The sequence below is a fragment of the Oncorhynchus keta genome, chromosome 27 (assembly GCF_023373465.1).
Source record: "Oncorhynchus keta strain PuntledgeMale-10-30-2019 chromosome 27, Oket_V2, whole genome shotgun sequence".
Taxonomy (NCBI): domain Eukaryota; kingdom Metazoa; phylum Chordata; class Actinopteri; order Salmoniformes; family Salmonidae; genus Oncorhynchus; species Oncorhynchus keta.
Window position 1 is genome coordinate 21,390,689 of NC_068447.1, and position 13,958 is coordinate 21,404,646.

The window sequence follows — 13,958 nt, forward strand, 5'->3', positions numbered from 1 at the left end:
CCATTTAAGTGGCACACAGCAGAGGGGACCCATTTAAGTGGCACACAGCAGAGGGGATCCATTTCAGAGACCTCCGTGTCCAGTTCATAATCACCTCTCCCTGTGTTCAGTGGTCTTTTGTTCCACCTTTGGCGAAGCCATTGGTCCCGTTCTCTTTTTTTGGTGATTGCTCGCTACCGTTGGGATGTGACTTGTTCCTGCTCTTGACATTGGCGTCCGTCTCCTCTTCTGAGCTGCTCTCAATGTCACTGCGGTCATCCTTCGCCACCTTTTAACAAGGGACAGAGTTTGTGCTCAGTAACAATGAATAGTCTGCAAAGGAATCATATCATACAAGGAATCAGATCTACGCATTACTGTTTTTCCTCCCTAAACCTAAACAGGTGGTCTGTGTAAAAGGACAAATGTTTCGATATTGGCAATGTTTATTTTTTAGGTCTACAACGTGAGCATATTACACAAACTATCACTGTTGCTACCATAGGTTCACTATTATTCAGACGGAGTAAAGTTAAACACACCTTGCCCTTGAATATGGCTTTGATGGCGATTCTAGCGATGAGGTAGAACCAGAAGACATGAAGAGACTGCAGGACCAGAAGCAGGCCGTTCAACAGCCACCAGGACCTGTACGGACCGACAATCTCCCAGCTCTCCACCAGCACACTGTATATGATCCTTCAACACACACAACCAAGCACACGCGTTACCAGGGCACCGTCACAAGGAGACGCCAAAGAGCCAAATCCTTTTATAGAAATCTAATTAATTATACATCTATCCTATAGTGCTGAGGACAGAATGGCTGGAGTTAGATAACGCAGCTCTGTGCCTTGTTGCATAATTCAATATGTACCCCCCTTACCAAAAGGGATAGATGACAAGTCGCGTGATGAAGAAGACGATGCTGAATACTACAAAGCCGGTGTCACAAATCCGCTGGTACTTTGCATAATTGGCCAACTTGGCCAACTTTGGGGGGGGGGAATGAATAGACACATGAGTACAGATAGCAAACCAGCAAACATGTTTAATTCTCCTTCAATGACACCTCTCGCTGTACCTTGGTAAACAGACATGTTAAACAGTCAGTTAATACCTGTTTAACTGGAATCTAAGTGCAGCAGTCGTGCACACAGCTGTTCAAACACAGAGTAAACACACACCAGGGTGAAACCCCGTACTCTCACACCCACAGACCATAAATAATTTCAGTTGTGTGTGGAACCACCTCAGCCCATAAAAAGACAGCTCTACACATACAGTATAGCATAGGCCAAAGCCAAATATTTAGAAAAGAAAATTCCTTTTTAAATATTGTTCTAATTCTAGACATTCAGTTACATAGCATTGTTTAAATATTCCCCATGCAATGTTAATGAGGTGCTAACATGGCTGCCACAGAATGTTGAAGTGTCATGTAAGTACATCAAAATGCAGAAACCGCATTGGCCAACTCTAAATACATGGCTCTGGTATAGGCACTTGACATTTTATCTACCTCCAGCACGATGTCGGAGGCATCATGGACACACATGACCATAGTGCCTATTCGCAGCATGTTGTTACAGTAGGAGAAGGTGATGAGAGTTATGGTGGCCAGGTGATGGACAAACATGATGAGGAAATCCTGTCAGAGGACAAAGGTAAACAAATAAATAGAGGGATAGATAGAGGTAGACAAGGGGGGAGAGAGGGGGAGGGGGAAATATTTACACACATGCCATTTCATTCCAATAAAACGCATAGAATTACTGAGTGGAGGTCACAACCAAGGTCACAACAACCTGGTCTATTAAACCGTCCCAACAAGTTCATTGACCTGACAATGTCGTCACCAGCTTTTGAAAAGGCTGCATCTGCTTGGCAATGAGAATTCTTCCACACATGATTAATGATCTCCTAGGAACTTCACCAGATACTTTTAGTTATATATTAAACTAGATCGCATGTACTGAGTATATTTTCTTAACTTGAAACGACTTATGATTTTGCAATGTGTTGGTCTTCATTGCTCCTGCTTAAGGATCTTTGCATTTGTAATGATGTACAAAGATGCTAGGGTCAAACATAAGAGTATTGGAAAACTTTACAACATGCAAAACTTGCGAAGTGATACAAATAAAAAAATCTTCCTTTCCCCTTGACCCACTACCAGAGAACAACACAGTGCTAATGTAATTCTACCTCTTCCAGCAGCACCCATGTGACAATGGATTAGGTCTACTCTCAGTAGGATTGGACTCTGGGCTAGTGCTTCATACATCAACTCCTGTCCCAAACTATGCCTCTATAGAAACTCACTGCTGCGTCTAACCTGTTCATCAGAGTTCACACAGTATCGTAGGCATTCTAATACAAAACAATAATTACCTTGCTAACCTAGAGTGAGACGAAAGTGTCTCTGAAATGAAGTAACAAAAACAGGACATACTGGTAACAATTCTTGCTAAACGACCAAAGACTTTCCAGAAAATCAAGTGGATTTAAATGGCTTGCATACCAGCTACAATAGATTGGCCAATTAGCATGAATGAAAGCCACTGACTGAAGTGGAGGTAGGATTAGTGTTTTTGAGAGAGGGGAGCACAATAGCTGCAGTTTCAATGTCCACCTACCCCACTACAAGTCCACCCACCGTGCCCCTCCAAACCAGTCACCTGGCTCACCTTCCTTTTGATGTCCGTAAACTGGGAGAACATGAGGGACCAGTAGAAGGCCAGCTCGGCTACATAGTAGTTGTACTGGCCAGGACTCAGCGTCTGTGGAAGCAAGGAAGAACAATAACACGGTATCCTTAGCAAAAGTGGGCCATATTGAGAACATGAACAACCCCTAGGGTTAGGAATTGAATCTTCATCTGTTGACTATTTAGATGAATGATCATGGTATATAGGTACTTGGTATGTAGATCCTTCACCTGAAATGGGTAGTTATACCAGCATTGCCGTGTGTCCCACATCCAAGGAGACTAGAGGAGGACATGCACATGTCAAAGATAATCAAAGAGGATAACAATGCTTATCAATAGGACTTCCTCTTGAAAGCGATCTGCATAGTCAGCATGTTATTCTTATTGTTACTTTCTTTCCTATAGTAACAACCATTTTAAAAGGGCTCCTTTCAATTTAATGTGTTTTTGAATTATATTCAAGTTATTTAGTGCAGTAGAAGTCAATTCAACTCACCACCCAGAGATAGCGAATTGCATAGGTAAATATACCGGTATAAAATGTCAACCTCCACCTATGATGCAAAACAAACAGCAAAGGAAACATAAAGAAAAGAAACAGAACAGAACAGCAATGCTGAATCTAGTGCATCTAGATTGATTAAGACTTTTCAGAACCTACATGCTCTCGCAGAACTTTGTGAGTGTACTGGGCTTGTCCTGGTTTCTCCGGAGTCGGAACCATCTCTGGACTTTCCGTACATCCCAGTCCAGCTGCTTAGAGAGCCCCTCGATCCGCCGCGATTCTGGACTCTGAGGAAAAGGCACAGGAGACAGACACACTGCTTTAGAGTCAAAAACACTACATTGCTGCCCTGCTAAACAAGTCAAAGGAAAGTTGGCTACAGACAAAACAGACTGGCATCTAACAGAGCAAATTGGCTTTGGACAGTAACCAACAAATTCTGATCACACTTTCCCAAGTAGCAAGTAAAAATCAAGTTCACCAGCGTGGAAAACATCTACGATAGGTTGAATTTTCTACGATAGGTTGGTTTTTTACTTCCACTAATCCACTTGCATTTACAGAACATCCTGTTAATTTACATGTGGTGAATTGCTTTTACATCGTGAGCAATAACATAAGAAACATTTCAGGTCACAATGCTGCATTTGCCCACCCAGCAGCAGTGTATGAGACCAATGCTTTAAGTACCGTTGTGGATGTAAACACCCTCTCCAGGACAGCGTTGGGCTGGGCTCGTCGGCTCTCTCCAGCCTGAATCTGAAGTATGTTGGCACAGGGCTTGGCTACTAGCCTAAACACACACACAGCACCAGAGAGAGAGAGCAATATTAAACATGGACACAGGGTTGGCTCTATAGTACCAACAGTTCTCCAGAAACCTCAGCAGAGAAGATCATGGCTTTCACCAGGGGCCTATTCCACAAACAGACACGGCGCCTTCACAGTTTACCGACAAATGTATTTTATGTGCAGTGTGTGTGTAAGAGAAAAGCAGTTAGAATGAGAAAGGGATGTGGAGGAAAACAGACAGTCAGAGGGAGAGTATGAGGAGGAATGTAGCACTAACTCTAAACAGAGGAGGCTGATGAGCTGTCATGTGAGAGGGCGGTGGGTCAGGAGGAGAAAGCTCCTAGCTGAGAGTGAGACAGACACTAACCAGCAAACTGAGGTCTATCACAAGACCTCCCCGACCTCAGTGTACTGCCTCTTTGACCCATTCAAACAACATTCACTTCCTTCCTATCACACAATCCAATGTACTACCTAGGCCTAAACATATGCCCAGCAAACATTTCAGAAAGCATCTGTTCAGGAGAGGCCTTGCTATGCAGAGAATTCAAATTACCTATTTGGATAAGCAGACAGCCAGCATCCAATTCTACTGCGGTGCACAGAAGAGAACACCAGTAGTGCATATCATCAATAATCTTGTTTTTCCCAATCCTTCACCCTCATTTACAATAATCTGGAATCAGATGGATAATTAATAGAATGCAGATGGGGCAGTAGGTAGCCTAGTGGTTAGAGCTTTGGGTCAGTAACCAAAAGGTTGCTAGATTGAATCCCCCAGCTGACAAGGTAAACATCTATCTTTCTGCCCCTGAACAAGGCAGTTAACCCACTGTTCTTATGAATTTGTAATTAACTCACTTGCCTAGTTAAATCAAGTTGAAATAAAATACAAATATGGATAGACACATCGACTGTTGACTTTTACCAGTTCCGTTGCTTATTTCACATCAAAACAGTCAAAAGGGACACAAAGATAAGTACTTTGAAAGAAAAGGACACAGAGAGAATAGACATTTTAGCCGTTAGAGATGCACACAATATAATCCTCCAATGGCCATGTCACTTGCAGCAGTCAATTTGCGTGAACTTCGTCCCTCTACAAAGATTAGCATCAGTGCAGCTGACCAAATTACTCGCGAGATTGTATTTATTGGTTACAGAGATTACTCAAAACCTGGTTACTAAGTGACTCTATGGCGTTTAATATAGCACAGGTCAATGAAGCCAGAAGGGTTACTGTTTCTCTCACACCAGTGGCACACCCCCCCCCTAAATCAGGCTACCCTTCAGGTTAAACAATACACCTATGATCCAAACGTATACTCAATGGCTATTCGTAGCTTACTTTTGGCCTACACACAGTAGCATACTAATAGTATTATCCACAATAGTGTTTGTGTCAATAGTCTAAATGATATAGACTGGTGTTGGGGACCTATCATCAGAAAACAATGCCTCCTTATAGGCCTATCATGGCCCAAGGGCAATACGCTAATTTGTTCATCTGACTGGCACTTACTAAACGCGCGCAAACAAACTACACACACAATCAGTTTAGCCAAGGACTTGGTCTTGGTTTATACCGCTAAATCTTTGACACATATCAAATGCGGAAATCTTTTGTTTACAAAGACACGTCACTTTGTTACATAGCCTACCTCTCAAATAACACCCTGACAGCCAACACGCCAAAAGCAAGCGGTAAGCATGAGAGTAGCTGGTCAGCTCTGGGGTACTCCTCTCCTGGTGGTGGGTGCTCGAGTTCCGCCCAAGTAACATTCGGTGGAAGCCAGAAACTCTCACTCCAAAACCAAGCTGAGAGCGAATTCATTTTGTGGTGATTCCGGTCCTTCTCAGAACAAAAAAAAAACTATATGTTGTGTGTCGCTGTGCGAGGGAGAATCCACCTGTTTCAGGCACTACTTTGGTAGACTTCCCATAAGTGTGTGGAGCTAGAGAGTCTGCTACTCCTGGATAAATTGAGGAAGTAGGCTCGGTGCGCGGTGTCACCTCCTTCTTCCCCAGCACCATCAGCTCACTGGCATTTTTGGAAACTCTCATTCCCATGAGACCGCGTAGTCACGACGATACATTACAGGTAACGCCCATAACTGGCAACGCCCACGATGTGTCAGAGTTTCGAGCATCCCTTTGTGTGTCATGAATTGCATAATAACTAGCTTACTCAAAACTAAAAACAATAATGTTAGCAATAATAAATAAATAAAAATACAAAATATGGAGAGAGGCTGCATAACTTTGGGTGTTTTCACATATAGTCCACAACAAAATAACCGATCTCAGTCCCCTTTAAAGATAACTCGGGTAAAAAGAACAATAACTCAGTTATCTTTGTACTCACACAGCATTTGCCTTTGAATAAGGACTCAACTCTTGCCAGTTCACTTCACATATTTGTGGTCCCAGTCCTATTTGCATTCGCATTGCTATGTTTAGAAAGGAACCAATATATTTGTCCAACATTCACTCGATGCAATCAAGGTTTTTACAAAGTAAAGGACAAGACATTCCATCAGAACGTGTAATCGGTAAGATAGATACTGTACCTACATATATTTGGAAGTTAATAGATTGCATTTAGTTAAAATATGTGATAATTGTCATCAGAAGATACTATTAACATCTAAATATTATTTGTAAAAAAATTAAATAGCAAAATAACAACTGCAGATTAAATAATGCTGTTACTGAAAACTGAACACCTAATGTAGGCTTCTGTCCCTAGAATATAATTGACTTTGTACCCTATCTTGTGATTCTCACCAAATATGTTGTTGACTTCTCACAATATTCCAACCCCACAATCGAATAAACCGTTTTTGAAGCTCTCGTTGTCGATAGAAAACATATAGATTTTTTTTACCTGACAATCGCTAATCAACAGCACATTTCTTTTCGCGACCCTGCACATCGTCGTCTTATGTCGTTTGTGGAACCTATGTTTTTTTTTCGTACCTTCATTTAAGTAGGAAAGTCAGTGAAGAACACATTCTTATTTACAATGAGGGCCTGGCAAAAGGCCTCCTGCAGGGACGCGGACTGGGATTTTTTTTTTTAAATATATTGAAGTCAGAAGTTTACATACACTTAGGTTGGAGTCATTAAAACTCGTTTTTCAACTACTCCACAAACGAAAAGTGTAAATCAATCCCAAAACAACAGCAAAGGACCTTGTGAAGATGCTGGAGGAAACAGGTACAAAAGTATCTAAATCCACAGTAAAAACGAGTCCCATATCGACATAACCTGAAAGGCCGCTCAGAAAGGAAGAAGCCACTGCTCCAAAACCGCCATAAAGAAAGCCAGACTACGGTTTGCAACTGCACATGGGGACAAAGATCATATATTTTGGAGAAATGTCCTCTGGTCTGATGAAACAAAAATAGAACTGTTTGGCCATAATGACCATTGTTATGTTTGGAGGAAAAAGGGAAGTGAAGCATGGGGGTGGCAGCGTTATGTTGTGGGGGTGCTTTGCTGCAGGAGGGACTGGTGCACATTCACAAATTAGATGGCATCATGAGGTAGGAAAATTGTGTGGATATATTGAAGCAACATCTCAAGACATTAGTCAGGAAGTTAAAGCTTGGTCGCAAATGAGTCTTCCAAATGGACAATGACCCCAAGCCTACTTCCGAAGTTGTGGCAAAATAGCCTAAGGACAACAATGTCAAGGTATTGGAGTGGCCATCACAAAGCCCTGAACTCAATCCCATAGAAAATTTGTGGGCAGAACTGAAAAAGCGTGTGCGAGCAAGGAGGCCTACAAACCTGACCCAGTTACACCAGCTCTGTCAGGAGGAATGGGTCAACATTCACCCAACTTATTGTGGGAAGCTTGTGGAAGGCTACCCAAAACGTTTGACCCAAGTTAAACAATTTAAAGGCAATGCTACCAAATACTAATTGAGTGTATGTAAACGTCTGACCCACTGGGAATGTGATGAAAGAAATAAAAGCTGAAAGAAATCATTCTCTCTACTAGTATTCTGACATTTCACATTCTTACAATAAAGTGGTGATCCTAACTGACCTAAGACAGGGAATTTTTATTAGGATTAAATGTCAGGAATTGTGAAAAACTGAGTTCAAATGCATTTGGCTAAGGTGTGTATGTAAACTTCCGACTTCAACTGTATGTCGGACAAAACACACATCACGACAAGAGAGACACCACAACACTACATAAAGAGAGACCTAAGACCACAACTTAGCATGGCAGCAACACGACAACACAGCATGGTAGCAACACCACATGACGACAACAACATGGTAGCAACACAACATGGCAGTAGCACAAAACATGGTACAAACTTTATTGGGCACAGACAACAGCACAAAAGCAAGAAGGTAGAGACAACAATACATCACACAAATCAGCCACAACTGTCAGTAAGAGTGTCCATGATTGAGTCTTTGAATGAAGAGATGGAAATAATACGTTCCAGTTTTAGTTTTAAAAAATTGCAGCTCGTTCCTGTCACTAGTTGTTGCACACTGAAAAGAGGAGCAACCCAGGGATGTGTGTGCCTTGGGGACCTTAAACTGAATGTGATTGGCAGAACGGGTGTTGTCTTTTGAGGATGAGGGCTGCAGTAGGTATCTCAGATAAGGACGAGTGAAGCCTAAGAGGGTTTTATAAATAAGCATCAACCAGTGGGTCTTGCAACGGTTATACAGAGATGATCAGTTTACAGAGGAGTATAGATTGCAGTGATGTGTCCTATAAGGAGCATTGGTGGCAAATCTCATGGCCGAATGGTAAAGAACATCTAGCCGCTCGAGAGTGTTTTCTGGTCTGTAGAGTTTTAACCACTTTGTAAGGTTCAGCTCATGCTGATGGTCAAATGTAAATTTAATTAGCGAGTCTTTTTAAGAACTCTGGCCAAAGGGGGCATTCCGTCTTGCTGACACGAACTCTGAGCTCACTTGGGCATGGCTACTAACAGGGCACAAGTTTATATGAAAAGCAATTATCTCATTTAGAAGGCTAAAATCACATTGTTATCTTCACAAAAGTATTTTCATATTTAATCATATATTTTATACAACATTTGATACATAGGATGTGTACACATTCAGAGTTATAGTTACTTTGTCATACCGCCCTTAGTGACATCACAAAATAATAAATCATATGACAGGATTATTCTTTAGATCCCAACGGACTGTTCTTACCATTCCTGTCTTATGAATATTGTTCCAAAGTTAATTCTCTGGCCATTAGAATTTTAAGGCGGCAAAGGTCTTCTGTAGATAAATGAATTTCTTTCCCAAAACTGCAGGGCAAGGAAGGAGAGTTTCTGCAGACTATTTATGACCGGCTGTTAAGTCATAAAACTGACCCAACTCCCCCTTCTCCTCTCCTGTGGGGGGGGTCTGGCTATCTGTCTGCCATGTGCCAAGATGATCTGGCACCTTTGATCCTCACCAAGGAGAAAGAGTCAAACCATGCCACATCCGATGAGTGTCAGAGCCGGTGTAGTAGGATACAATCTTGGTCATGTATTGATGCTTTGCCTGTTTGATGGTTCTTCTGTGAGAGAGAGAAAAAGGGGGCAGTATGATGCTGGGCCTTCAGGCTAGGGTTCAGTGGAGATCGCTGGAATGAGGACACTAATAAAGGATGGTAGGCAGGCCTATATGAAATTGAGTTCTTCCTCTGTCTAATATTGATGCAGGCTTATACCTTATTGTCACTTGCTCGACAAGCACAGAAAAAAAGGGTTTGGTAGTGGGTTAATGAAGATATTTAGATTGTTGAAGAATGGATAAAAAAATAGGTTTTGTTTGGGATTCATGTATTCATTATTAAGAAGGGATTTTTTGAGATGACTTAGTCTTGAGTTTTTCTAGCGACAGTTCTACAAAATCTCATCATAAGACACTCCCAAACGGTTCAACTGGGAAATTAACTGAAGTGACCTTGTTCTTTTTCCTATTTTTTTTGTTCATACTATTCTGTAGGTCTATGTATAGAGCTCTCTTGCTTTTCTACCTTTTCTCACAAGATACTTCCAGGAAATATAAAAACATATATTGTGTGTCTCCAGCTTAAACACAATACAGTATAAATTGTATTAAAGTGGACATTGATGAGAATTTATTGATCTGGTAGGGCCTAATACAGATTTAGTTCTATGTTTAAGGGTAACCACATGACCTGACTAGAACAAACTGGGCCCTAGTTCAACCCTTTAATTAGGTTACATATTTTCTCCACTCCAGGTCACATCACATGGTCAGAAAAAACTTGGGTCCCTACAGGAAATATTTTATTAACTCCCTTCTTCATTTCTACTCATCTGTACATGGATGATCAAATGCATCCATTCAGTCTAGCAGGGAAAAAAATGTTGTAGTACTGTGGATGTCACAGTACTTGGTTGTCACACACACAAACGCACAGCAGAGTGGCAGTATTACCCTGGTGGTATTTACATTCTATTTTTTCATTCTGTTTTGGTCACAGTTCTCTAGGTTGTCCTTGAGACTGTGTAGTTTCAGGTTTTATTAGTTGAATGTACAGGATACACGTGGTATACACTGAGTTTGAGTTTGAGTTTATTTTTTATTTTTACAGGGACAGTGCACATTAATCAACGTTTCAGTAAAAGTGCCTGTTTTAGCCAGCCGGCTCATTTTCAACCGCAGTCCCTGGGCAGGTTATTAAAAACAATTATAATATAGACAATAGCAACATAGAACAAGCAAAACATAGCAACATAGGACAAGCAAGACATAGCATACAGACAGAGCAACATAGGACAAGCAACACGTAGCATACAGACAGAGCAACATAGAACAAAAAGCAGCAACACAAAATTCATAAAAGCAACAAAGTGTTTCCACACCTCACAAGCTACAGACAACAGACAACATGGAAAGCGGCAACACACAGCTAGGGACCATGTTCACAAATCTGATTGACCTTTAGCCATGTCTTCAAGCATTTTGTGAAAGTGTGATATGTGGTGCAGTTATGTGTGTCTGATGGCAGTGTATTCCAGACATGGGAAGCTCTCACAGAGAATGCAGATTTACTAAAGGTGCTTTTCCTTAGGGGAACTATACAGTCACCTCTCATGGCAGACCTTGTGGATCTGCTGCCATATGTCTGGGTTTTCTGTTTAACAAAAATATTGAGTGGAGGGGGAGCCAGGCCATTAAGGATCTTGAATACAAGACATGCGTCGGTGTATTGCGCAAGATTTTCCCAACTCAAGAGCTCATGCTTTCTAAGGATGTGACAATGATGATGGCTATTGGGCTTCCTATCAAGCACTTTGCAAGCCTGTTTGTAGACAGACTGAATAGGTTTTAATGTTGTACAGCAAGCTTGGGCCCAACTAGTCAAGCAGTATGTTAAGTGGGGGAGTATCATAGAGTTGAAGTACAGTTTTGCTACCTCTGTAGTCAAACAATTTCGTATAAATCGGAAATTAGCTAGGTTGAATTTAGTTATTTGAATGACCTTTTTACATACTTTTACATGCTTTTTAAAAGAGAGGTTGGAATCAAGTATGATGCCAAGGTACTTAAAATCGGATACCACCTGGAGCTTCTCCCCTGACACATAGATATCTGGCTCAGTAGCATCTGTTGCCCTCTTTGTGAAGAACATGCAAACAGTTTTTTTCACATTGAGATGCAAACACGAGTCACTGAGCCACTTTGTAACCTGGACCATTACAGTAGTGAGTTCTTGTGCAGCTTGTTGTTTGCTCTTTGCATGCACATATATCACTGTATCATCTGCATACATTTGAACTTCAGACCCAGTACAGACAGAAGGCAGATCATTAATGTACAGGCTGAACAGGAGGGCCCCCAGTATTGACCCTTGGGGCATGCCCACATCATAGCTACGAGTGGGCGACAGCTCATTGCTCACTCTGACACACTGAGTTCTGCCTTCAAGGTATGATTTCATCCATCTCAAGGCATCAGGGGAAAAGTTGAACTTGGACAATTTTGTGATGAGAATCTCATGGTTAACAGTATCAAAAGCCTTCCTTAGGTCCAGAAACACAGCCCCAACAGCACCCCCTTTGTCCATCTTGGACTTCACATTTTCCAGAAGAAAGCAGTTGGCCGTTTCTGTGGAGTGTTTCGCTCTGAAGCCAAACTGCATGGAGTGTAATGTGAAGGGGCTGTTGTTGAGGTGGGCAATCAGTTGTTCTGCTACACACTTTTCAACAACCTTTGACACCACAGGTAGTATACTAATGGGCCTGTAGTTACTCACGTCAGCAGGGTCGCCTGATTTAAAGATGGCCGTTATTATGGCCGACTTCCATACCCTTGGAAACACACCGAGACCAATAGATATGTTGGTGACCTTAGTAATGGGGCCAATGAGTGACTCTTTGTAGTTTTTAAGAAAGGTAGAGTCCATCCCAAACACATCTTTGGCTTTGGAGTTCTTTAGTGAGCTAATCACCTTGTTCACCTTTGACTCAGAAACATCCCTTATGATGAAGACAGGTTTAGTGTCATTCACTAGCACTGAGCCCAAGAAACCAGTGGAGGGGTTCTGTGTCAGTACCCTGACAGAGTCAATAAAGTAGGAATTGAAGGCTATTGCTATTTCGACTGCATCCTGTGTTAGACTGTTATTCACCATGATTTCTAGTCTTTTTGCAGTGTTACTATGGTCTTTCCCTGTTAACGTTTTTAGATTCTCCCATATCAATTTAGAATTTCCCTTTGCTTCACCAATTATGTTAATAAAAAAGTTTGCCTTGGCCTGTCTGATTTCTTTCATCACCTTATTTCTGAACATGGTAAACCTACGTCTGTCATGCTCTAATTTAGATTTTAGGGCTATTTTTAGAGCATAATCTCGTTCTTTCATCAATTTCCAGATTTCTCCATTTAGCCAAGGAAGAGTGCTCTTTTGGCCAGGTTTGGATTTGATTTTCTTTAGGAAGCCATTTATTGTAGTCTGGATTGTGGATAGAAAAACCTGACTATCAGCTTCCACGTCTGTATAGGACAAGAGATCATTCCAGTTTATTCCCTTAATTGCTTTTTCAAAATAGTTTAATTCACTCTTAGGTATTCTGAGTTGATCTGGCTTTCTAACAGTAGAGAGCTTAAACCTGCTCTTAGACAGCTTTCTGTCTATAAGTGTCAGATTATGATCAGACAGCCCAGTAACCATATTGAATGATTTAGTCACTCTCTCTGGTTTATTACTGAACACCAAATCAATCTGTGTTTTAGAGCAACAAGTCACCCTGGTTGGCCCTTTAACTAGCTGTGTAAGGTCAAAGGTATTAGTGATCCGTTTGAGGGTTTTCCTACAACACTTGTCTTCATAATTAATGTTAAAATCTCCCATTAAGATGACCTCTTTCCCAATGTCCAATGAAATGCTTATTTGCAGGTTCCTTCTCGACAATGCAACAACAATAAGAAATAATACAATGTTTTAGCATAAGTATAATAAAGGAATGCACAATTTATATTACAATATGTACACATGTATCAGGGAAGTGTACTGGCAGTATTTCCTTCATTCATGGTTTTCCTAGATTAGTCTCTGTGGTTTTGCTAAATCTCTTTTATTATTCTGTCCCATTCTGAACTTCTGGCAAAGCCTCCTAACCTTTGTAATGTAACACCACATTAGTTCAGTGTATTAGTTGCATTCTCCACTTCTAACATTACAGCGTTTATATTATGTCATACTCCACATAATTTATTTCTGTTTATTCTATGTCCTGCTTTTATTGTCAACAGTACCCCTTTCAGAGCTCAAAATGTTGCAGCATAATTTATCCTTATGGAAACATATGGTCAGCATGGAGTTAAATTAAAGGGAAATGGCAGTGCCCTACTTGGCATAACAAGGGCACACACACACAGACACACATACACACACACACACACTCCGAAACTCATACACTCACACACTAACCACTCTCACACAATCTCACA

At 41.2% G+C, this 13,958-nt stretch overlaps 1 protein-coding gene across 1 annotated transcript; it reads right to left on the reverse strand.

Moving 5' to 3' along the window:
- Window positions 1–94: 94 nt before the first annotated feature.
- Window positions 95–6,053, reverse strand: LOC118371421 (ceramide synthase 5-like). The gene is made up of 10 exons (XM_035756841.2): window positions 5,651–6,053; window positions 3,888–3,990; window positions 3,354–3,484; window positions 3,189–3,246; window positions 2,921–2,971; window positions 2,670–2,762; window positions 1,502–1,630; window positions 866–972; window positions 522–678; window positions 95–268 (listed from the first exon to the last, which is right to left on the reverse strand). The coding sequence occupies exons 1-10, from the start codon at window positions 5,821–5,823 to the stop codon at window positions 107–109; spliced, it is 1,164 nt and encodes a 387-aa protein (XP_035612734.1). The 5' UTR covers window positions 5,824–6,053; the 3' UTR covers window positions 95–106.
- Between the last annotated feature and the right edge of the window lie 7,905 nt (window positions 6,054–13,958).